The sequence below is a fragment of the Rhinatrema bivittatum genome, chromosome 2 (genome assembly GCF_901001135.1).
Source record: "Rhinatrema bivittatum chromosome 2, aRhiBiv1.1, whole genome shotgun sequence".
In the NCBI taxonomy this organism is placed as follows: Eukaryota; Metazoa; Chordata; class Amphibia; order Gymnophiona; family Rhinatrematidae; genus Rhinatrema; species Rhinatrema bivittatum.
Window position 1 is genome coordinate 136254693 of NC_042616.1, and position 23851 is coordinate 136278543.

General features: G+C 42.5%; 1 protein-coding gene across 11 annotated transcripts in view; it reads left to right on the top strand.

Annotated features, from left to right (window-relative positions):
• ABI1 (abl interactor 1) overlaps nt 1–23851 on the top strand; it is a 263170-nt gene that overhangs the window by 161986 nt on the left and 77333 nt on the right. For 7 of the 11 annotated variants that reach the window (XM_029588652.1, XM_029588655.1, XM_029588654.1 and 4 more), the window contains 2 exons: nt 10543–10557; nt 11368–11468. In XM_029588652.1, coding sequence (XP_029444512.1) covers nt 10543–10557; nt 11368–11468 — 116 coding nt within the window. The remainder of the gene's footprint in view (nt 1–10542; nt 10558–11367; nt 11469–23851) is intronic. The other 4 variants (XM_029588653.1, XM_029588656.1, XM_029588658.1 and 1 more) reach the window with 1 other exon arrangement.

Here is a 23851-nt window from a genome sequence, read left to right on the forward strand (position 1 = left end):
TTGTTTGTGAGATTGTTCCAGGTGGAGAGTGCTGATTCAGGGTTTGATAGGTCTAGTTTGTCAAGGGAGTTAGTGAGTGAGGTGATTGTCTACTTTGCTACAGGGTTTTCTGAAGTATATGGTGTTGCTGTGCGTGGGGCGGGGTGTAGAGATTTGCTTTATGGATAGGTGTGCTTTTGAGTGAGTGGTCGGACCGCGGTACAGGTGTACAAGATGGGGCGTCAGAGGAATATATGCATGAGTTAACAAAGATTAAGTCGAGCGAATGTCTGCTTTGTGTGTAGAAGTGATGAGTTGTTCGAAGCCTAAGGCGTTAAAGGAGTTTAGCAGGGAGGAGGGGGGAATGGAGTCAGCATGGAGGTTGAAATCTCCCAGTATGATGGCTGGGATGTTTATGTTCAGGTTGTCTGTTATGAATTCGATGAGTGGTGAGGGGTTGTGTTCAAGTAGACTTGGGGGGGGCTTAGACTACTGAATTCCTGGAGCTTCGGGTGATCAGGTATGTGTTATGGGCTTTCAGAGATTCTGTCCAACAAAATTGACCTGATCCACACAGACAACCAAGTAGCCATGTGGTATGTCAACAAACAGGGAGACAAGGAATCGTACCTCCTATGTCTGGAAGTTGTCCAGATCTGGTGGTGGGTCCTGACCCATGGGATTGCAGGTCCTGGGAAAATATCAAAATGTCATCTAAGTAGACACATTGGTAGAGTAGATCACGCAGCATATCGTTTATCATGTACCTTCAGCTATGTACCTTGCTGGGACGGAGAAGATGGTAGTGGACAGGCTTAGTTAAGCCTTCAGACCCCACCAGTGGTCCTTGGCTCAGGCAATAGCGAATCAGATATTCCACCTCTGGGGGACCTCCAAATGTAGATCTGTCACATCCCCCTGCAACAGGAAGGTGCCTCTGTTCTGCTTCCTGTACAGGTCAGGTGGCAAACCAGCCTTAGATGCCCTCGCCTTTCATTGAGGCAAGGGTCTTCTGTATGCGTTTACTCAGATTCCCTTAGTGGTGAAGACTCTTTTGAAGCTTTGCAAGGACAGGGGGACTGATTCTTATTGGTTGAGCCAGATCTGGTTTCCACTCCTACGGGAGTTGTCTGTCTGGAGACTGATCAGTCTGGAGACTTCCCAGAACTCATCACGCAGGATCAAGGCAGGTTGCAGCATTCCAGTCTCCAGGCCCTGTTGCTCACAGCCTGAATATTGAGAGGTTAATCCTGCAGCTGATCTTTCACATCCTCTGAAAGATCAGCTATGCTTGATCTTTCAGAGGATGTGTCTCGGGTCCTGGTGGCTTCTAGAAAGGAAGGGGCTATGGGCTCCTCCAGTGAAGTGGAGGAGGTTTTCCATGTGGTGTGAGCAAAAGGTCCTAGATCCATTCTCTTGCCCCACACAATAACTGCTTGACTACTTCCTACACCCTTCAGAGACTGGCCTAAAGACCAACTCTGTTAGAGTTCATCTCAGTGCAATTGGCGCATACCACCTAGGTGTAAATGGTATGCCCATCTATGTAAAGCCTATAGTTGTACGGTTAATGCAGGGCCTGCTTCAACTGAAGCCTCTCCTAAAGCCCCCTACTGTGTTTTGAGACCTCAGTGTGGTGGTAGCTCAAGTGATGAAACTCCTTTTGAGCTTCTGCACACCTGTGGGCAGTGGGCAGTCACTTCAGTGAACAGGGTCAGCGAGTCCAGGCCTTATTGACTTATCCACCTTATACTAAGTTTTATCATGACAGGGTGGTTTTGCGTACGCATTCTAAATTCCTGCCTAATGTGGTGATGGATTTCCATCTTAACCAGTCAATCGTCCTGCCAGTGTTCTTTCCCAGGCCCCAGTCGCACCAAGGTGAATGAGCACTGCACAGTTTGGGACAGCAAGTGAGTCTTTGTCTTCTGTCTAGAGCGGACAGAAGCCCATAGACAGTCACACCCCCCCCCCCCCCCCCCAAACTTTTTATTTATTTTGATAGAAATAGGTTGGGCATTGCTGTTGCCAAACACAGTATCCAATTGGCTAGCAGATTGCATCTCCTTCTGTTATGCCTAGGTGGACTGCATCTTAGCGGTCATGTCAAGGCTCATGCTGTCAGAGCCATGGTAGTGTTGGTGGCCTGCATGTGAGCAGTTCCCATGGAGGAGATCTGAAAGGCTGCGAAGTGGAGCTCCCTCCACACATTCACATCTCATTACTGTCTGGATAAGGATGGCCAAAGAGACAGATTCAGCCAATCTGTCCTTCCAAACCTGTTTGAGGTGTAGAACCCATTTCTCCTGCCTGCTAGGCTTCTGGTCTGGCCAAGTTAAATGTCTTTGGATGGAGGTGAGGAGGCTAAAATGGTGAAAACCAATTCTCCTGCAAAATGTGAGTAACTGGCCACTATCCTATGTCACAAGCACAAGAGGACCCTTTGTTTTGGTTTTTAAAAGCTTTGTCAGTGATAATGTATATTGCAATGTCCAGAGAAGGAACAATACACAAATAGTATGAGGGCTTCTGATTTTAGGTTTTAACCCATCAACACAAATTTAGAAAAAAACCACAATGCAAAAAATTAGGCGACTTCCCTCTCATTCTCTGTCACACTTCCCCTTGTCTGCTGTAGTGTTCAGGCTCTGGTTTTGTTTGCTCTGCACTGACGACTCAGCTACACAAATGTATACATTTAATTCAGCCGGAAAAGGTACCTAATAATAGTACCCGCACTGCAAAAACATCGAGAAACACTGGAAAATCAACACCTAAATTCACAATTTATAAACCCCTGAAATAGCCCTTTTTAAAATAGAAAAGTAATGCAGTTTGTAACTAATATCTTATGAGGCTGTTGCAGTAATATCTGTTTCAGCAGAACGCCGTTTTACCCGCAGTCATGGGCACACTTTTGTGTGCAAATGTTACTCCTGATGCAGGAAGGAGTTTTGTGCTCAAAAAATTGTGTGGTAGAACAATCTGTACTGTTTAGAGCTCTCACATGTAAATCCCGTACAGATGAACGCATGACTATTACCCCTCAATGCAGAGTGGTGCACGCTCCTAACTCAGGTTTCCTTAATGTTATAAATTTTGCTCCTGTGTCTAAAGTGTGCTAAAGTTTCCAGTGATAGTTTAGTCTATGGGCAGAAGCTCAAGTTCTGACACTGGGACCTGTAATCATGTTTTGTGTGCATACATTTCTGTGTGTACAAAACATGAGTTTTCTTGCACATAAATCCCATCTAAGGGAGTCCTCCATTTTCCTGAGTTTTTAAAATGTGCATTCATCCTCTTGAGTGCTCATTTCAGTTCTGGCTTGTGTGCACATTCTCCAGTCAATGCACCTTCTTTTAAACTCCTGATGCATTAGGTTAACATTAGCTTACTGCATCTGGATTGTAAACAACAACCTGCGTGTTAAACCGTGCAGTGAATTTCAGCACATAGTTTTAACCCACATTGAAGGGAACTGCTGTTTTCTCCCCAGGCACAGGCCTGCTTCCTTTTTCCCATGCTCCCTGTCCTCTTGCAGGAACATGGACACAGTGCTCTGACAATTCTCATGAGGAAGGGCACTCGCTGTAACAAAGGAATATTCTGTGTCCTGTGAACGTTGCACTGGGTTTAGGGTCAGCAGGAGCAGAGCAATGTGCAGTGCTGACAAGGACAAGATCCTCTGGTAGTATCAGATAATGTGACTTGACTCTTTGTTTTCTAGGTAATCAGTTTACTTATAAACAGTAATGAGCATTATTGTAAATGAAATTAATTATGCCATTGATTCTTCTGGAGGGAGTCTTAATGAGCTAAAAGTCTTGTATAGGGAGCTGTCTTTAGAGGAAATGGATCTTTGATATGGGGCTCAGCACAGCTGTTACCTTTTAAGTTTTCAAATTTAAATATGGGCTCTTTTTGATTGTGTCCTCTTCTAAAATAATTCTGGGTAGGAAATAAGGCACAGCAAAATTAGATTTAAAATAAAAAGCACAAACTAGTTGTAAAGAATCCCCCCCCCCCCCCTGCTACTATATTTTGGAAGATGTTTTCTACCCTTGAGCAGGGCAAAGGTTTTACTTGTAATTTATCAATTTATAAAAATGTTGGCTTGGAGTAAACATATTGTACTTACATTATAAAGCTTATGGAATGAAAATATGAGGTTTGAGATTTCTAGATTTTAATTTAATTTTATAAAATCTAAATTTAGAGCAAAGGTAGTTTTGACTGCAGAGGGAATGCTATTCTCAGGATGTGCCCAAGTCAAAGGTCCAGTGCAGCTGTTCATTTCACAGCAGGAAATATTTCCCACACAGCTAATAAACAAAGCTTATGTGAACATGTAAGAGTGACTAAACATTTACAGTATTTTACGTCCATATTAACCAGCTCATGAATGGTTTATATTCCTTCTCTCCAGAGCAGTCAGTTTGGCTGTGTCTTTTTTTTTTCTTGTGCCTTTCTTTTCTTTCCATGAGTTTTAAGGGCCAGAGCAATGAGTCGCTGCCAACCAGATATTTTGGTTCCTACTTCATTTCTTACAGTACCTGGGAAAGTGGTGATCGCCTGGGGGAGGGGATGACCAAGGCTGGTCTACCCCTTCTAGCTGAGTGCATGCCAGAGAAGGCAGTACATTTTAGGCCTTGGATTCATGGTAAATTTAGTGCAGTTTTGTAAATAGCATAGTTACATGCTTTGCATATGTTGTGGCTGCACTAAATTTAACATATCTGCAATGAGGAGTTACTGCTCGAGGTTGCCCCTTTGCACATTCAGTGCTAACTGATGCATATGTTTCTACCTAACCGCCAAAACTGCAGCCATTTAGGACTTGATTCTGCAGCAGCATCTTAGGCTGGCATTGCCATAGCTGCATGTACAATTATCTTTCCAACTAATTCAGGATAGCAAAGTGAAATGAGAACCAGAACGAGGAGCTCATTCCATAGTGTTTCAAAATATCATACATAACTGAGTTTTAGATTTCTTTTTTTTTTTGGGGGGGGGGGGCAGGGGGAGGTGTTACTGTATTTTGATGGAAATATTTTTTTGGGAAACTTGAGTTAATGCCCCAGTGTGCAAGCTCCGATCTCCTCATCTGTATGTGTCTCCAACTGTGATTGTATGCAGTAATCACAAATAATTATTTGTAGATGACTCCCTAATTAGAAGTAACAAATTGGGATCTTTCCTTTTTGATGTGAAATGTATTCACCAGGTATATTGGAATCAACTGTAAAGCGAATGCAATGCTAAAGTCTTAACTGTGAGTCTCAGCAGATTGGGCCTGGATAAACAGTTCCTGACCCCAAGAGCTGTAAATAGTAGAGCCTGACTGATTTTACATACTTTGGTTATTCTGAAAACCAGAGAATCAGAATTACTTTATCCCTGGTTTGGGATATAGACTGAACAGAAACGTAGAGCATAAAAAATTATTTTTTTTATGGTTGAATAGGATGAAATGAAAGAACAAGATGGTGGCACAGGCTCTCAGAACAAAGCAAAATAGAAAACGACCAATTGAAATTCCTAGTTTTCTGGCAGGAAAATTGCAGTGTACCTTAGGGAGAGAACTGTTTTATTATTCAACTTTGTTTTGAACAGGATTTTCAAATCAAATATTTTTCATTTTACATTTCATTTATTAAAATGTATTAATCGCCTAACACTAAAAGGCCTAGGCGATGTACATAAAATACATACATAGTAAAAATTAACTAAATACAAATAGCACATTTAGTTTCACAGAAACTAAATAACAAAATACCATAAATGATGATTCCCTATCATAATAGTCCAAATACATGAACAGTAATTAAATTTAGACATCATAATTTGTTCTCCAAAAAGAGAAAATCCACGTTACTGACACATCTGCATTTATTTTATCAAGCAAATTCAGACTCATTCATACCACATTGTTAAACATTATACGCACAGCTGAGCAGAAATTCTTTAAAAGACATTTTAAACTTAACATCTTCCAAGGAAGGATCTCGGGTCAATAGGAATGAGATTCCATTGAGTGGGTGCCGCAATCGAGAAGGAAGTCTCCCTGGTACTAAATAGTTGTGCCTGACAAACCAAAGGAACCTCTAACAGATTTAGTTGAGATGATCTCAAGCATCTTGCAGGTTTATGTATACGCAACAATGCATTGAACCAAAACGCGGAATTAGACGTACGGAGCTTATAGACTATCATGCCTATCTTAAAAACTATACGTTCATTCACTGGTAACCAGTTAAGTCTACATAAGACAGGCGAGATCCTATCAAAACACTTTGAATAAGAGACCAACCTAGCAGCAGAATTCAGTAAAAGCTGTATCGATTGAATTAAACCTTTGGGTAAACCGATGTAGAGTCCATTACAATAATCAATATGAGGAAATATAAGTGCCCGTACAACCATCAAAACATCTTTATCATATAACAGATGTCGTAGACCTACCATAAGCCGAAGTTTGAAGAAACCTGTTTTAACAAGCGATCTAATTTGAGGTTTGAAAGATAAGGTGAAATCAATCAAAATACCCAAACTCTATAAATATAAATTTTAAAAAATCCTTTAGTTATCGAATTATAACTCCAGTTATAATTTGAAGATGCAGGGCAACCCTTAAAACTGGAAAATTTGCTGTTGACAATGCAAATTAAACAGTGATGTGTATTTGGCACACAGTTTATTGATATATCAAATTTTCTAATGCTTAAGATCGAAAATAGTTTGAAAGGCTCTTGATCTACAAAGTACATACGTCTGTGACTTCTGAAAACAGTTTTACACCATTATTATGTAAAATGTTTGCTCTTCTTTCACTTGTGTGTTCTTTCCTGCCTCTCTGAAAAGCTTTTCTCACTTCCTCATCTCTCAAGAGCAGCCCCATTTTCACATGTTGCTGACTGACTTTTGTCCCTGTGACTTAGTCACCAAAATTGGGATCCAGCTCTTTTGAGGTGACTGAAGGAGGAAAGATCTAGTTGCATGAACAGGAGCCCTGAGTTGAATGGAGTCTAAATGCATAGATTCCATTTGCTAATGTTTAATGGATGTTTTGTTGGATGCATGTTAGGCTTTGGTTCCATACCCTGCCCTCGTGCCCCCCTCATGTGTAAAAGATGGCTGACTGGTAGGTTATATGTCGCAGAATACACAACACACTTATTTACAAGTATAGAAGTTTACTTATAAGTCTGAGAATAAGCAATAAAAGCATGCACAATTAGTTTGCATTAAAGAATATATACACAAAAATACTTCCCCCTCTCAGTTCCCAAATATGAGTCTCTGATATACTTTGGAAGAACAGGAACACAGCATGCCAGGAAACCAGCAACAGCTCATCAGGCACTTCATTAACCACTGGTAATGTCCAAAAGCTATTTTTCTGAGCTGTTCTTTCTCTGATTTCAAATAGCTCATCTCATGTTGTTTTTAAGTTAATTCTTCTGACCTTTGCTCTAGTTTCTTCTCTGAGCTACTGTCTGTCCTTATCACATCAGCAAGCAATTAAGTGTGGCCAAGTGGCTGCTGTCCTGTTTTTCTGTGATATCTGTACAGTTAGCCTCCTGAGTAACTGCTCTTTAATATATCTGATCTCATAACTTGTTTTGTTGCAAGCAAACTAAGCTATTCTCAGAACTTTTAGGCCTTATATCAAATAATTACACTAATATCAGTGATTCTCTACTTAATTACTTGCTATCACGGTACAATATTCTTCATGCAAGCTAACTGCTTAAAATAATTTCCCTCATTATGCTATAATGAATCCCAGTTACATTGTGCCTATCATTGATAACTACTTTCAAATAGAAGATTTCACAGTATGTTTGGTTTACACATCCGTGGAAGCATTTTAAAATGGATCTCTTGATCTCCATTTTCCCCTAATGTTTTATGTGTTTTGCTTTTCTGTTTGGTGTATTTTATAGTGTGTTAAATCCATGTTTCATTTCCTTTCTGGTCCATCACAAATTTTCTGTGATCAACCCACAGTTTTGTGACATACATAAGACTATAACTTTTCTCCTTGGAAAAGTACATAAGAGGATCCTCGCTCATATAAGATGGCACTGTGTTGAGTTGTCAGAGAAAACAGTTGGTGAGTTTCACATTGGCCTTTCAGCTCCTTCACACAAGGGCAGCAAGAGATGATTAGCATCCTGTTATGTTCCATGCAGTCTGCAACCCCAAGGAACATGTTTTAAACTTGCTTTACTAGTTCTAAAAAGGAAAAACACAAATGTATAATATAGGAGTGAATGAGGACAATTGGGCCCATCAAATCTGCCCAACTCCATTTCTGCTGTAGTGACATAGACCCCCAACATCTTCAGAACCAGGTAGCCTCTATGCTTATCACAGGCTTTTTTGAATTCCATTACTGTTTGCATCCTGATCTGCCATGCTCCACAAGTTAACATAGTACTGATATCCAGGTCCATGGCAATGTGCTGTAAATATCGGCAGCCACATTTTGCTGTTTATGCCTCTAGGAATACCTTAACTTTTTCAGCATCTACATTAATGTGAACACCCTGTATTGATATGCTACCTGCATATCTCCATGCCAGTATCATGCCAATGTCATACAACATCATGGTCTGCTGTTCTAGGCTTTAGTGTGTGTGTGTGTTTAAACTGAGTATGTACAGACACACTAAAACTTTTCATAATTCAAAACTGATGATAAGAACTAAAGTATCCACATTAAATGATGTCAAAAAGTCTCAAAACATTTCAAATTAAATATTTTTGTATTTTTAATTTAGCACTCAGAAGAATTTGAATTAACAGTATATTGTTTTATATGCTCCCTTTGGACCTTGAGTAGCACAGTTCCATGGGGTTGGATAAAGTAGGTTTTGGTTGAGTGCTATTGCAGACTCATATTTAGAGAGGCCATACTCTTTGTGTTTCTATGTCTGCTCTGCTGTTGCATCCTTTGGCCATGGGGTGTTGTAGTAACTTTTTTTTTTTTTTTTGAGATTTGGTTACTATTTATGTAGAATCCTAACAAATTGTATTTGGTTCGGTGGCATGGGTGATAAGTTTAACTTTATTTGGTGTAAGGCTGCCTTTTTCAGAATATACAGCCTGAAGATCTCCCAAAGAGGAGGGAAAACAAGGTGCCCTTCAGTTGATGAAAATAGATACATGATCATGAATCTAATGATAATCAATGCATATCCAGCATGGCTCTCTGCTTCAACGGCATGGGAGAAGACTGATACATCACGCATTTCCAGCATAGCTCCCTGCTTCAACAGCAGGGGAGAAGAAAAACAACCAATAAGGACTGTATAACATAGTCTGGGTAAAACAAATAAGCATGGGTGTAGCTTGCTTATTGCGGCGGTTACTACCCCTACTACCCCTAACTAATCAAGCTTGATATTTCAATGGTGGGGGTGGAAGGGAAATAGAACCAAGAGCTAAGAGAAACAGATAAGTATGAGAGAAAAAAATGTGTGAAGCTTGCTGGGCAGACTGGATGGGCCGTTTGGTCTTCTTCTGCCGTCATTTCTATGTTTCTATATGTTTCTATGATACACTTAGGGATAGATTTTAAAAGGTTGCGCGCGGGCGTACATGTGCGCGCGTTACCCGGTGCACACACATGTACGCCCGATTTTATAACATGTGCGTGCAAGGGGGTGCACAGTTGTGCACCTTGTGCGCGCCGAGTCGCGCTGCCTTCCCCTGTTCCCTTCCCCTATCTCTCCCGCCCTTTCCCCCCCCCCCCACCTCTTTTGATTTCTTGTTTTTATTTCCAAACTTCAGCCCTGGGGCTGAAGTAAGTTGTGCGCGCCGGCCGAGTGCTGGCGCACGAACCCTGGCGCAGCAGCAAATGGCCGCTGTGCCTGGAGCCTTAGCCCACGTCCCGCCCCTTTCCCGCCCCTTTAGTAAAGCCCTGGGACTTACACGCGTCCCGGGGCTTTACGTGCGTCGCTGAGCCTTTTGAAAATAGGCCCAGCGCACATAACCTCTTTAAAATCCGGCCCTTAATGTATTTAGAAGGTGATGGCTAACAGTTTTATAATTTTTCTTATGCAGTTCCTGAAATGGGGCCCTTTTAATAGATGTTAAAATAAGCTATCTAAACATTGCTGCTTAATAAAAGGTCTTGCGGAAATGAAAATAATTGGAACCTTATCCATTTTTTTAAATGGCTTTTTTTTTTTTTAAATCTAGTTTTGGAATTGTTGTGGTACATGTAACTACACAGTGATTTGAATCTATGTTTTTAAAGGGCCAATACAGTCATGACACTAAAAATATTTGAACCTGCTTGTATACCTGTTGCATGTCCCCAGCTTAGCTTTCAGTGCAATCTATGGACTGTCTTTTGCAATGAGACAACAGTAATAAGCATAAAACAGGGGGAGAGGAGAGAAATATGTGAGTCCCTAGGCTTGGTGGGATATGGATGCATATATATGTCTGTGGTCAAATGAATTGCAGAATTATCATTTTGAACCTCTCCTATAAATTGATCATTCTGTCATTAATTTCTACTTTTTTCTTCCTTTTTTTGCCAACATTAAGTGGCTAAAAGCCAAGGTAAGAGGAGTTATTTCTCATTTGACCTACAATGTCCCAGTGTATTGATTTAAAGAGACCAAACCCCCCCCTGACCCTTGCGCTGACCCATACTATTCTGCTGCCTGCTCTTTCTTCCGGTTATGTAGAAAGTCATATCTTTGCACTATTTCAGTCCAAATTGGCAACACGACTTTAGATGTGGTAATATATCGGTGATATATTGACATCTGCACTTTTATTAGATATATTAATTTGTCTAACATTCTTATACTGCTTTGCTCATTTTGTAGCTGCCTTACTCTTGTTGGCTTACATTTTTAGGGAAGGTTTCCCAGACAGATTATACTATACAGCCAGGGAGTTTGGGCTAGAGCAAAGGAAAGACTGATATTTGCAGGGCTAATACTTGAGCTTAAGTTTGCAAGCTGAACTGAAATTACCTTGTTTAAATCAGATACTAGCCTGTGATACCCAGTAGTGATATTGAGCTTTATTTTATTAAAATCAATATTCTTAAAATGACAACATGAAAAGTAGCTTTTCAGGCTGTCAAATTTTGCACCTTCTTTGTTTTTTTTTTTTATGGTGCTCTAGTCCTGTTTTCTCCCTGGCTTCTGATCTTCTTTTTTTAATTGTAATAGCTGCATAATGAAATGAAAGTCCCCATATTGATGAAACTTGGTGCTCCATAATAGTGTCTGGGAATCCTCTCATCACATTCATATCTTAAAAGCAATAACAAAGAACAGAGAGCCTAGGTAGTGATACTTTTTTGAGAGATGTGGATGAGTATATATATGTATTTATTATAATGTTGTTTGTTTCCAGCATGGAAGTAACCAGCCTGCAAGAACTGGCACCCTGTCAAGAACAAACCCACCCACGCAGAAACCGCCAAGCCCCCCTATGTCTGGTCGAGGAACTTTGGGGTAAGAAGAAGGTCCTTGGAATATTGTTATGCAATGGTTTAATTTCCTAGCATGTAGACAAATGGACTCTGGACCAGTGGGTTTTCCTGTAGATAAGCAGACTGAATTAACCATGCTGACTGGGAGCACCCCCTGGCAGCCCGATGCTGGAATTTCTCTTAGAACGTTGAAAGACATGCTCCTGCGCGGTACCTTCCTACGCGTCTACCTACATCACCTTAGTGTTTTGCTTTCCCGCACAGCAACAGTTGCGGGTTCTTCTCTCTCGCCGCCTCTTATTTTTTTCTCCATTTCTCTCTTTCTTTGCCTAAGCAAACCCACAAAAGCACTTTTCAGTGTTACCATGGCCCCTAAAGCCCCAGGGTTCAAGTTTTGCTAGTGCGACAAAATCATGTCCATTACTGATGAACATAGTTTGCTATCGCTGCCTGGGACAGGACCAAAACCAGGCATGCTGCCGGGACTGCAGCAGGATTTCTCCTCTGGCCCAGCGTCAATGGGCCATTAAAATTGCGGAGCTAAATAACTTGAAGACTTTGGGCTCATATGCTCCCTCCCAGCGGTCGACGCACTTTTCTCCAGGGTGAGAGCCCAAAAGACTGGATGAGCAGAAACTGGCGTCCTCCCTACAACCCTCCTCCAATAAGTCACATGGGGCCAAATCCCGAAGGACTGGACCGGGCAGGAGAGACCAGGCCGCATTGAGGTAGCCTTGGCACCTGGGCTATGCACCAGCTTCCCTGAGTCGAATGTATTGCCCACAGCGCCCCCGGCCGGAGACATGCATAGAGCCTCGCCATTGATCCCGACGCATCAGATCTCCCAGAACAAGCTGCCCGAAGCAGAGTCGATCCGATGCAACGGCCTTATGCCTCAGACCTGCAGCGCCAAAGCACGCCCCTAAGCCATCAACACAGCCAGTGCCAAAGCACGTAGCGAACCATTCAGTGCAACTGGTGCCGAAACGGCCTGCATCCTTGCTACCGACGCAGACTCCAATGCTGGGAAAGGCCAAGTCTCACATTCTACCTCAATGCACATTCTACCCCAATGCAAGAAGAAGAGCTCACACCGCCCTGAGACTCCACCTACACTCCTCACCCTCTCCGATGTCGAGGGTTCTGGGTATTTGGAGGTGGATACTCCAAGCCCTTCAGGCATTTCTCTTTCCTCAGCTTCCGATGAGTGCTCAGCAGCCGAGAAATGGAAAAGACTTCGGGACCCAGTAACATGAGTCACCTGGACAGTTTCATAGATCAGGTCCAAACACCTGACTCTCCCAGAGAGCAAGAGTCCTCCTCCTACAGCCAAGTGAAAGAAGAGAGAAGCATCTGGGTCTACATTGCTTCAAAATGCTGCTACTCAATCGATGTCCCAGATCACGGGGATTCTTCAAACCTTTTTTGACACCGTAGTATCTTCTCATCTCCCTCAACCCCCATCTTAGCCCATCCACTACTTCCTCGGAATATTCTTCCGGTTTCGTTCCTGCGTTGGGAATCCGGATCGGGTACAACAGAAGGAAGAGGTCAGCCCCTCCCCCCCTCCCCAGTCTACACAGGAGCAGGTATATTCCTCCTTGCCCTTTCTGTGATCTTTGGGCATACCTTCGGATCCCCCAGAGGACCCTCCAGAACCCAAGTCACCACTGGAGGATCTATCCTACTCCAGATTTATTAAGAATGTGGGTGCCGCCTCAACCTGGAGACCAAAAAACTACCGGACCCTAGGGCCAAAGTCCATGACTTTTTCAAGATTTTTGACATTCCAGCGGAGCCCACCGCCCTGCCTTCACACTCCGTCCTGGACACGGTTGTGGACAGAGCATGGGAATCTCCATTCTCAGCACCTGCCACCTCTAGGAAGACAGATCTTAAGTTTAGAATGAGGAAGTCGATCCACTATGGCGAAGGAGTCTGATCTCATCCTAATAGCACCGGCATGGTCCAGGCAGCTGTGGTATGCCCACCTCGTGCACCTCTCCCTACAACCACCGGTTCTTCTTCCTCGCAGGCCAGATCTCCTAACACAGGAGGACGGGATGCTTCTTCATACCATGCAGGACTCCCTTCATTTGACGGCATGGAGATTGAAAGGGAGATACTAAGCCATCTGTCTGTTTCATGGAAGGTATAAGATATCATCATTGCCTCATGCATACTGTCCACATGGAGAAATTATGCAGCCAAGTGGTCGCGATTCCGCCGCTGGTGTATATTGGCATCCCTGGACCCCTTTCAGTGCTCTCCGGAACACTTGCTTCAGTACCTGCACTCGTATGTGTCTAGACTGGCAATTTCGTCCATCAGGGTACACCTCAGTGACATTGCGGCCTATCACCCTTCGGTTCAGGTGCCTCAATTTCCACACACCCCCTCATTTCTCGTTACATGAAAGGGGCTTTGAAACTATGTCCTCCCAATTACATGGCCAGCAGTTCCATGGGACCTAAATGTGATCCTGGAGGCGCTGCTGCATTCTCCTTTTGAGCTAATGCAATCATCCTCACTGAAGTTTCTCACATGGAAATTACTCTTTCTAGAAGCAATAACTTAGGCATGGAGGGTCAGCGAGCTTCAAGCGCTTATAAGGGAGTTATTCCATTTGTTGCATAAGACATACAGGTATTCCTTGTTCTCTAAATTTAGCACATCTAGCCCCTTTTGTTGGTAGGGGTGTGGAGAACCTGCTCACACTTTCATATGTGGTGGCACTGTCATGTCAGCAATTTTTGGCAACAGGTTGAGTTCCTGATGAGAACTATACTGGGTCAGCCTCTCCAATTCACTGCATCATGTTTGCTGGGTAGATGGAATGATGCTAACCTGAGTAAACCTGTTAAGCTCCTTGCTATTCATTTACTGCACGATGCTCGTATTATAGTTGCTTATTACTGGAAGTCAGCCCTCCTGCTTAACCACTGGAAATCGGTGGTGGGTGAAACCACATAATGGAAAAAGTTTCTTAATAAACAGGAGGCCTTTGACAATATATGAAGTGCGTACTGGCAATGGAGACAAAGAATTTAGTGAACAAATGAGACATTATAACTGACTCAATATCTTTATAGGAATTATTTATTTATTTTAGTTTTTTCTATACCGGCATTCGTGAGGGTATCACATCATGCCGGTTTACAATAAACAGTGGAGTGAAAAAAGGAACAATGAACGAGATAAATAATAGGTGCTAAACATAAAATAGTTAGTTACAATAAAACAGGGATGAGTAAAACTGGGAGCAAGAGGAAAAATGAAAGGAACTTTAACATAGTATATTAACCAAAATATGATGGGGTGCATTACAAGAATTATGTGATTTACAATGAATTGTTCAATTGAAATAATTACAGTTTTTTTTTATATAAGGGTAGTGGTCATAAGTGATAGTTTTCTGCATACTGGTAGTGCTTGGAAGTTGGTTGTAGGTGAGGTGAGTAATGAGTTAGAAGCCGAAGTCCTCAAGAGTATTTATTAGGCAATATTCCAGTGAGTGCCCGACTCAAGGCCTGAGTTTCGCCCAATCAAGGGCTGCTTCAGGGGCTGTTCATGACAGATTTTGTCAATTGACAGGAAGCAATATAGTTATCTCATACCTCATTCAGAAGTACAAAAACATTAGTTTCTGGTGTGTTCAAATTTTGTTTATGAAGGTACTTTTCAACATGCGTAATGCAGGTACATTCAAGAATGATATTGCTCCAGATCACACAGTGTTTTGGGTTAATGGCTTGGAACTGGAGAATAGGACAAACTGAGAAGATAGTCTTGACTGTAGAAATACAGCATATGCTTGACGCTATTGTCATATTTTATTCAACTCCCTACCCTCCCTCAATAAGAAGTCAGCCAACCAACTTTGAAATGATGACCAAACAGCTTGGAATTTCTCCATCTTGTTCCGCTTCAAGACTGTCAGATTCTCCATCTGATAAGTCTTTTGTAAACTAAGAGCTTGCCAGGTGCATTCTTGCCCTTCCAATGGGCTGCCAACTGGTTTCTGGATGATGTTACGATTTATTTATTTATTTTATTTATTTATAGACTTTTCTTTGCCGACATTCGTGAAAGATGTAAGTAATCAGTCTATCAGTCCTCCTTGGCATCCCCTCTACCAAGGCTGAAAGCAAAAAAAAAAAAAAGATAAAGGGTCCCTTATCCATTTGAAAACCCGTAATGTCCAAAATCAAACTTAATCATATCCCAATACAAAATTATTACTAGACACAGCCACCACACAAGCCCCATTGACCCTATGTCCCCACAGTTCCTCCAACAGCAATCTGTTGTACCAAGAAACATGGCGTTCAAGCGTGCTGGAGTGTGGTACCATCTCAAATATATTTTAGAGAATTTGTTGCCAGATGCGCCGAGATTGTTTTCCCACTCGCTCCCTAATATCATTCCGTATGTCATCAGAACATCCTAATTCTTTAACCCAGTCCTCCTCATGTTTATGAAGGGTATCTTTGGGTGGGTAACTCAACAGCTTGTAGATTTTTTTAAAATAAAATACCTTAACAGGTAACCCTTTTATACAGTGCTTCAAACACAGAAACCTAGAAGTGACAGCAGAAAAGAACCAAATGGTCCATCTAGTCTGCCCAGCAAGCTTATGGTAGCATTAGCCGCGCCATACAGGCCACCCCCATACTTATCAGTTTTGCAGCCTGTCAAAATCGGGATCCTTGTTTGCTTTGCTTTGAGTCCAATTCCCTGTTACCTCTTGTCTTTGAAGCAGAGAGCAGTGTTGGCGTTGCATCAAAAGTATCAGGCTTATTGATTAAGGGTAGTAACAGTTGCATCAGTAAGTTACCTGCATGCTTATTTGTTTTCTCAGACTGTAAAATTCAATGTCCTTGTTGGTTGCTATCTGAATCTAATTCCTCACTTCCTCCTGCTGTTGAAGCAGAGAGCAATAATGGAGTTGCATCAACCATATGAAGGCTTATTGGTTAAGTGAGGTAACCGCGACACCAGCAAGTTACCCATGTATTCTTTTCTTCATTTCTATACTCTAGCCCTTAGGGATCCACAGTGTTTATCCCATGCACCTGTTTCTGTCTTCACCACCTCTTCCGGAAGGGCATTCCAGGCATCCACCACCCTCTTCATGAAGTAATATTTCCTGACGTTGGTTCTGAGTCACCCTTCCTGGAGTTTCATTACATGACTCCTAGTTCTACTGATTTTTTCCCAATAGAAAAGGTGTATCGATTGTGCATCATTAAAACCTTTCAGGTATCTGAAGATCTGTATTATATGTATCATATATACCCCTCCAGGGTATACGTATTAGATCCTTTAACCTATCCTCATAAGTCATTTGGAGACACCCCCCCCCCCCCACACACACACACACCACCATTTTATGTCACCCTTCTCTAGACTGCCTCCATCCTGTTTCTGTCCCTTTTGAGATATGGTTTTCAGAACTGAACACAGTACTCCAGTTGAGGCCTCACCAAGGACCTGTACAAGGGGATTTATCACTTTTTTTCTTACTGGTTATTCCTCTCTATGCAGCCTAGCATTCTTCTGGCTTTATCTATTGCCTTGTCACATTGCTTTGCTGTCTTCAGATCGCTAGACACTATAACCCCCAAGGTCCTTCTCTTGCTCCGTGCTCAACAGCCCTTCATCCCCATCACATAACAGCTCTTTTGGATTACTACACTCCAGATGCATGATTGCACTTCTTTGCATTGAATCCCAGCTGCCATATCTTCGATCACTGTTCAAGCTTCCTTAAATCAAGATGTCTCATTCTCTCTGTGCGTTCCGGCGTGTCCACTCTGTTACAGATCTTAGTAACAGCCGCATGTAGACAAACTTTACCTTCTATGCAATGTCGCTCACAAAGATATTGAACAGAACTGGTCCCGATACTTATGGCACTCCGCTTAACACAGTTCTGTCTTCAGAGTAGGTTCCATTTACCATTGCATGCTGTCTTCTATCTGTCAACCAGTTTGTAATCCACACCCCCACCTTGGCGCTCACTCCCAAACTTCTCATTTTAATCACAAGCCTCCTATGCGGGACCGTATCAAAAGCTTTGCTGAAATCCAAGTAGATCACATCAAGGGCTCTTTCTAGATCCAATTCTTTAGCCATCCACTCAAAAATCAATTAGATTTGTCTGACAGAACCTTCCCCTGGTAAATCCAAGCTGCCTTGGATCTAGCAACTGACTGGATTGTAGATAGTTCACTATCCTTTCCTTCAGCAGAGTCTCCATTAATTTTCCCACCACAAAGGTGAGGCTAAACAGCCTGTAGTTTCTAGCCTCCTCTCTGCTACCATTCTTGTGAAGCGGGACCACCACTGTTCTTCTCTAGTCACTCGGCACCACTCCTTTTTCCAGGAATCTATTGAATAGGTCACACAGCAGACCTGCCAGCAAAGTCTGAATTCCCTCAATATTGCACCAAGGATGTGACTCCCAGAGCTACTGACCAGGAGGGGAAGGGTTAGGTCGGCCGTCATAGTTGGTGATTTGATTATTAGGAATGTAGACAGCTGGGTGACTGTGGGCGTGAGGATAGCCTGGTAACACACCTATCTGGTGTGAAGGTGGTGGAACTCATGTGTCACCTAGATAGGATTTTAGACAGTGCTGGAGAGGAGCCAGCTGTCGTGGTACATGTGGGCACCAGCGACATAGGAAAAAATGGGAGGGAGGTTCTGGAAGCCAAATATAGGTGCTTAGGTAGAAAGCTGAAATCCAGAACCTCCAGGGTAGCCTTCTCTGACATGCTCCCTGTTCCAAGCGCAGGTCCCCAGAGGCAGGCAGAGCTCGGGAATCTCAATCAGTGGATGAAACGATGGTGCAAGGAAGAAGGATTCAGTTTTGTAATCTGGGAACCTTTTGGGGAAAGGGGAGTGTTTTCTGAAGGGATGGGCTCCAACTTAACCAGGGTTGAACCAGACTGCTGATGCTATTCCTTTAAAAAGGAGATAGAAAAGCTTTTTAAACTAGAACAAAGGGGAAAGCCAACAGTTGCTCAGCAGCTCATGGTTCAGAGGGTGATATCTTCAAAGGATACTAATGAAGCATTAGAGTTCCAATAATAAGAAAAATAGTCTAAGTGCCTACAATTAAAAACTCACCTGAGCTAAAAAAAATTCCAGTTTATCCCTGTCAACTGAAAAGCAGAATGTAAATACAAACAGAACACATACTTTGAAATGGTTGCATGCTAATGCCAGAAGTCTAAGAAGTAAGATGGGAGAATTAGATTGTATAGCAGTGAATAATGACATAGACTTAATTAGCCTCTCAGAGACATGGTAGAAAGAGGATAACCAATGTGATAGTGCTATACCGGTTTCCAAATTATATTGCAAAGACAGAGAGGAGCATCTTGGTGGCAGGGTGGTATTTTATGTATGGAATGGGTTTGTAAGGAATGGGTTTGTAAGGCGGGGCAGTAATTGGATTAAGTTGCCAGAGCCTCACGTGCATTGGGAACTGAATTCACTTTGGAGCTGGGATCTCAAACGAACCAGAACCTTTCCTGCTAAAGTTAAGTCCATTTTGGTTGTTATCTGTGCTTAGAAGTAGGGCATTATATCTGCCAAAACTTGTGCACTGTCTTTTAAAAAAAAAAAAAAAGCACAACTGAAATAGATATTTGGGAGGGCTGTTAGTCTGCTTTACCTGTATCAGCCATTAGTTCAAAAGCAGCCCCTTCCTCTTCAGCCTGGGTTTGTAAGGCGGGGCAGTAATTGGATTAAGTTGCCAGAGCCTCACGTGCATTGGGAACTGAATTCACTTTGGAGCTGGGATCTCAAACGAACCAGAACCTTTCCTGCTAAAGTTAAGTCCATTTTGGTTGTTATCTGTGCTTAGAAGTAGGGCATTATATCTGCCAAAACTTGTGCACTGTCTTTTAAAAAAAAAAAAAGCACAACTGAAATAGATATTTGGGAGGGCTGTTAGTCTGCTTTACCTGTATCAGCCATTAGTTCAAAAGCAGCCCCTTCCTCTTCAGCCTGGGTTTGTAAGGCGGGGCAGTAATTGGATTAAGTTGCCAGAGCCTCATGTGCATTGGGAACTGAATTCACTTTGGAGCTGGGATCTCAAACGAACCAGAACCTTTCCTGCTAAAGTTAAGTCCATTTTGGTTGTTATCTGTGCTTAGAAGTAGGGCATTATATCTGCCAAAACTTGTGCACTGTCTTTTAAAAAAAAAAAAAGCACGACTGAAATAGATATTTGGGAGGGCTGTTAGTCTGCTTTACCTGTATCAGCCATTAGTTCAAAAGCAGCCCCTTCCTCTTCAGCCTGGGTTTGTAAGGCGGGGCAGTAATTGGATTAAGTTGCCAGAGCCTCACGTGCATTGGGAACTGAATTCACTTTGGAGCTGGGATCTCAAACGAACCAGAACCTTTCCTGCTAAAGTTAAGTCCATTTTGGTTGTTATCTGTGCTTAGAAGTAGGGCATTATATCTGCCAAAACTTGTGCACTGTCTTTTAAAAAAAAAAAAAGCACGACTGAAATAGATATTTGGGAGGGCTGTTAGTCTGCTTTACCTGTATCAGCCATTAGTTCAAAAGCAGCCCCTTCCTCTTCAGCCTGGGTTTGTAAGGCGGGGCAGTAATTGGATTAAGTTGCCAGAGCCTCACGTGCATTGGGAACTGAATTCACTTTGGAGCTGGGATCTCAAACGAACCAGAACCTTTCCTGCTAAAGTTAAGTCCATTTTGGTTGTTATCTGTGCTTAGAAGTAGGGCATTATATCTGCCAAAACTTGTGCACTGTCTTTTAAAAAAAAAAAAAGCACAACTGAAATAGATATTTGGGAGGGCTGTTAGTCTGCTTTACCTGTTTAACACCCTCCCACCCTACCCCTCTACCCACCCACCCCTAGGTTTGTGTTTCTTATATAACCTGCCTAGATTCATAAATGGCAACAAGGTAAATTAGTATTTCCATAATTGCTATTCATCAAATGTCAAAACTTACCAAAATGAGGATTATCCAATGTAACTGCTGTGGAGCCTTTATTCTGAGGGAAAGCATCTGGAAACTTAGAGCTTGCCCAATTTGTGCACAACTATCTTCCTTGAAAAAGGAGCTGAATGAGGTTAAAGCTCAATTAGCTTCAATTACAAGAATTACACCCACATTGCATTACTCAGAAAATAATTCCCCAACATCACAGAGAAACCAGAAGTCAAGAAAAAGAGATTCATTAGGCTCAGGTAGGACCCACAGTCACCCATTCTTGACAGATGGACAGCCAACAGGTACACCCCCCCACTCAAACAGGTCATTAAGAAATTATTTAAAATCCAGGAATACAGTGGGCTCTGGTAGAATTAGACCTGTGATGAGGAGACACACAATGTACCAAATGCAAAAAGAACAAAAAGCCTTCTCTATATTAGAAACTGAAGAAGTTCTTGAGAAAAACATTGAAGTGTTACCAGAAAAGAGAAAACAAACACAATGCATGCAGAATTTCAAGATCCATAACCAAAAGAAAAATCTAATTGAGATGGATAACTCTGTCAACAGTGGCACAACTGCAAAAGGAAAGAGTGAAGTGAATAACAAATCTCAAATAAAATCTCATAAGGAGTCCAGGAAAAGCAACAACCTTAAAGAGAGTACCTGGAAGGCTATGACCACAAATGCTCATAGTTTGGGAAATAAAATCCCAGATCTGCAGGCCCTAATGGCTGAGGCAGAATTGGACATTGTTGCTATCACAGAGACATGGTTCACAGAATCTCATGATTGGGATACAACAATACCAGGCTATAACTTGTTAAGGAAAGACAGAGAGGATAGAAAAGGGGGAGGTGTGGCTCTTTATATCAGAAACAACATCCAAGCATCTGAGCTGCAAGGAAGTTGGGGCAAGGAAGAAGCAATATGGGTCGACCTAAAAAAAGATGACGGAGCATCCATTTATATTGGAGTGGTTTACAGGCCTCCAAACCAAAAGGAAGAGCTGGACAGAGATCTGGTTGAAGACATCCATAAGATAGGTAAGAAGGGAGAAGTGGTGATCGTGGGTGACTTTAATATGCCAGATGTAGACTGGAAAATCCCATCTGCAGAAACTAAAAATAGTAGAGCAATAGTGGATGCCATGCAAGTATCTTTGTTCAAACAAATGGTGTTGGAACCCACGAGAGAAGGAACTATACTCGACTTAGTGCTCACTAATGGAGATAATGTCTCCGATGTCCAGGTGGGCACCCACCTCAGCACCAGTGATCATCAAACGGTATGGTTTAATATCACTAAAAGAATAGGGAAAAGAACCACAAAGACCCGAGTTTTACAGTTCAAAAACACGGACTTTGAGGAAATGGGTAAGTACCTGGAGGAAGAACTAAAAGGATGGGAGAACGAGAGAGATGTGGAGCAGCAGTGGACCAATCTAAAACGAGCAATCACCAAGGCAACTACTCTATATGTTAGAAATGTAAAGAAAAGCAAAAGAAAATTGAAACCTATCTGGTTCTCAAAGGAGGTGGCTGACAAAATTAAAGCTAAAAGAACAGCATTCAAGAAATATAAAAGATCCCAAAGGGAGGAACACAAAGAAGAATATTTGATTCAACTGAGGGAGACAAAGAAATTAATCAAGTTGGCAAAAAGTCAAGCGGAAGAGAGGATTGCCAAGGAGATAAAAAATGGTGACAAAACATTTTTCAGATACATCAGCGAAAAGAGAAAGGTCCAAAGTGGTATAGTGAAATTGAAAGGTGATAATGATCAATGTGTGGAGAGAGACGAAGAAATGGCAGAAATATTAAACGAATACTTCAGCTCTGTGTTCACTAAAGAAGACCCTGGAGAAGGACCATCTCTACACAACAAGAAACTGGAAGGAAATGGAATAGATGAAAATCCTTTTACAGTAGAAAATGTGTGGGAAGAGCTAAAGAACCTGAAAGTGGACAAAGCCATGGGGCCTGATGGGATTCATCCAAGGATATTGAGGGAGCTCAGAGATGTTCTGGTGGGTCCGCTGTGTGACCTGTTCAATAGATCCCTTGAAACGGGAGTGGTGCCGAGTGATTGGAGAAGAGCGGTGGTGGTCCCGCTTCACAAGAGTGGGAACAGGGAGGAGGCTGGCAACTACAGACCAGTTAGCCTCACTTCGGTGGTGGGAAAAGTAATGGAGTCACTGCTGAAAGAGAGAATAGTGAACTATCTACAGTCTGGAGAATTGATGGACCAGAGGCAACATGGATTCACCAGGGGAAGATCCTGTCAAACAAATCTGATTGACTTTTTTGACTGGGTAACCAAGGAATTGGATCGAGGAAGAGCACTCGATATCATATACTTGGATTTCAGCAAAGCTTTTGATACGGTTCCGCACAGGAGACTGGTCAATAAAACGAGAAGCTTGGGAGTGAGTGCCGAGGTGGTGACCTGGATTGCAAATTGGTTGAAGGACAGAAGACAATGTGTGATGGTAAATGGAACCTTCTCTGAAGAGAGAGCGGTTTTAAGTGGTGTACCGCAAGGATCGGTATTGGGACCGGTCCTGTTCAATATCTTTGTGAGCGACATTGCGGACGGGATAGAAGGTAAGGTTTGTCTTTTTGCGGATGACACTAAGATCTGCAACAGAGTGGACACGCCGGAAGGAGTGGAGAGAATGAGACGGGATCTAAGGAAACTGGAAGAGTGGTCGAAGATATGGCAGCTGAGATTCAATGCCAAGAAGTGCAAAGTCATGCATATGGGGAGTGGAAATCCGAATGAACTGTATTCGATGGGGGGGGAAAGGCTGATGTGCACGGAGCAGGAGAGAGACCTTGGGGTGATAGTGTCTAATGATATGAAGTCTGCGAAACAATGCGACAAGGCGATAGCAAAAGCCAGAAGAATGCTGGGCTGCATAGAGAGAGGAATATCAAGTAAGAAAAGGGAAGTGATTATTCCCTTGTACAGGTCCTTGGTGAGGCCTCACCTGGAGTACTGTGTTCAGTTCTGGAGACCGTATCTACAAAAAGACAAAGACAAGATGGAAGCGGTACAGAGAAGGGCGACCAGGAAGGTGGAGGATCTTCATCGGATGACGTACGAGGAGAGATTGAAGAATCTAAATATGTACACCCTGGAGGAAAGGAGGAGCAGAGGAGATATGATACAGACTTTCAGATACTTGAAAGGTTTTAATGATCCAAAGGCAACGACAAACCTTTACCATAAGAAAAAAATCAGCAGAACCAGGGGTCACGATTTGAAGCTCCAGGGAGGAAGATTCAGAACCAATGTCAGGAAGTATTTCTTCACGGAGAGGGTGGTGGATGCCTGGAATGCCCTTCCGGAGGAAGTGGTGAAGACCAGAACTGTGAAGGACTTCAAAGGTGCGTGGGATAAACACTGTGGATCCATAAAGTCA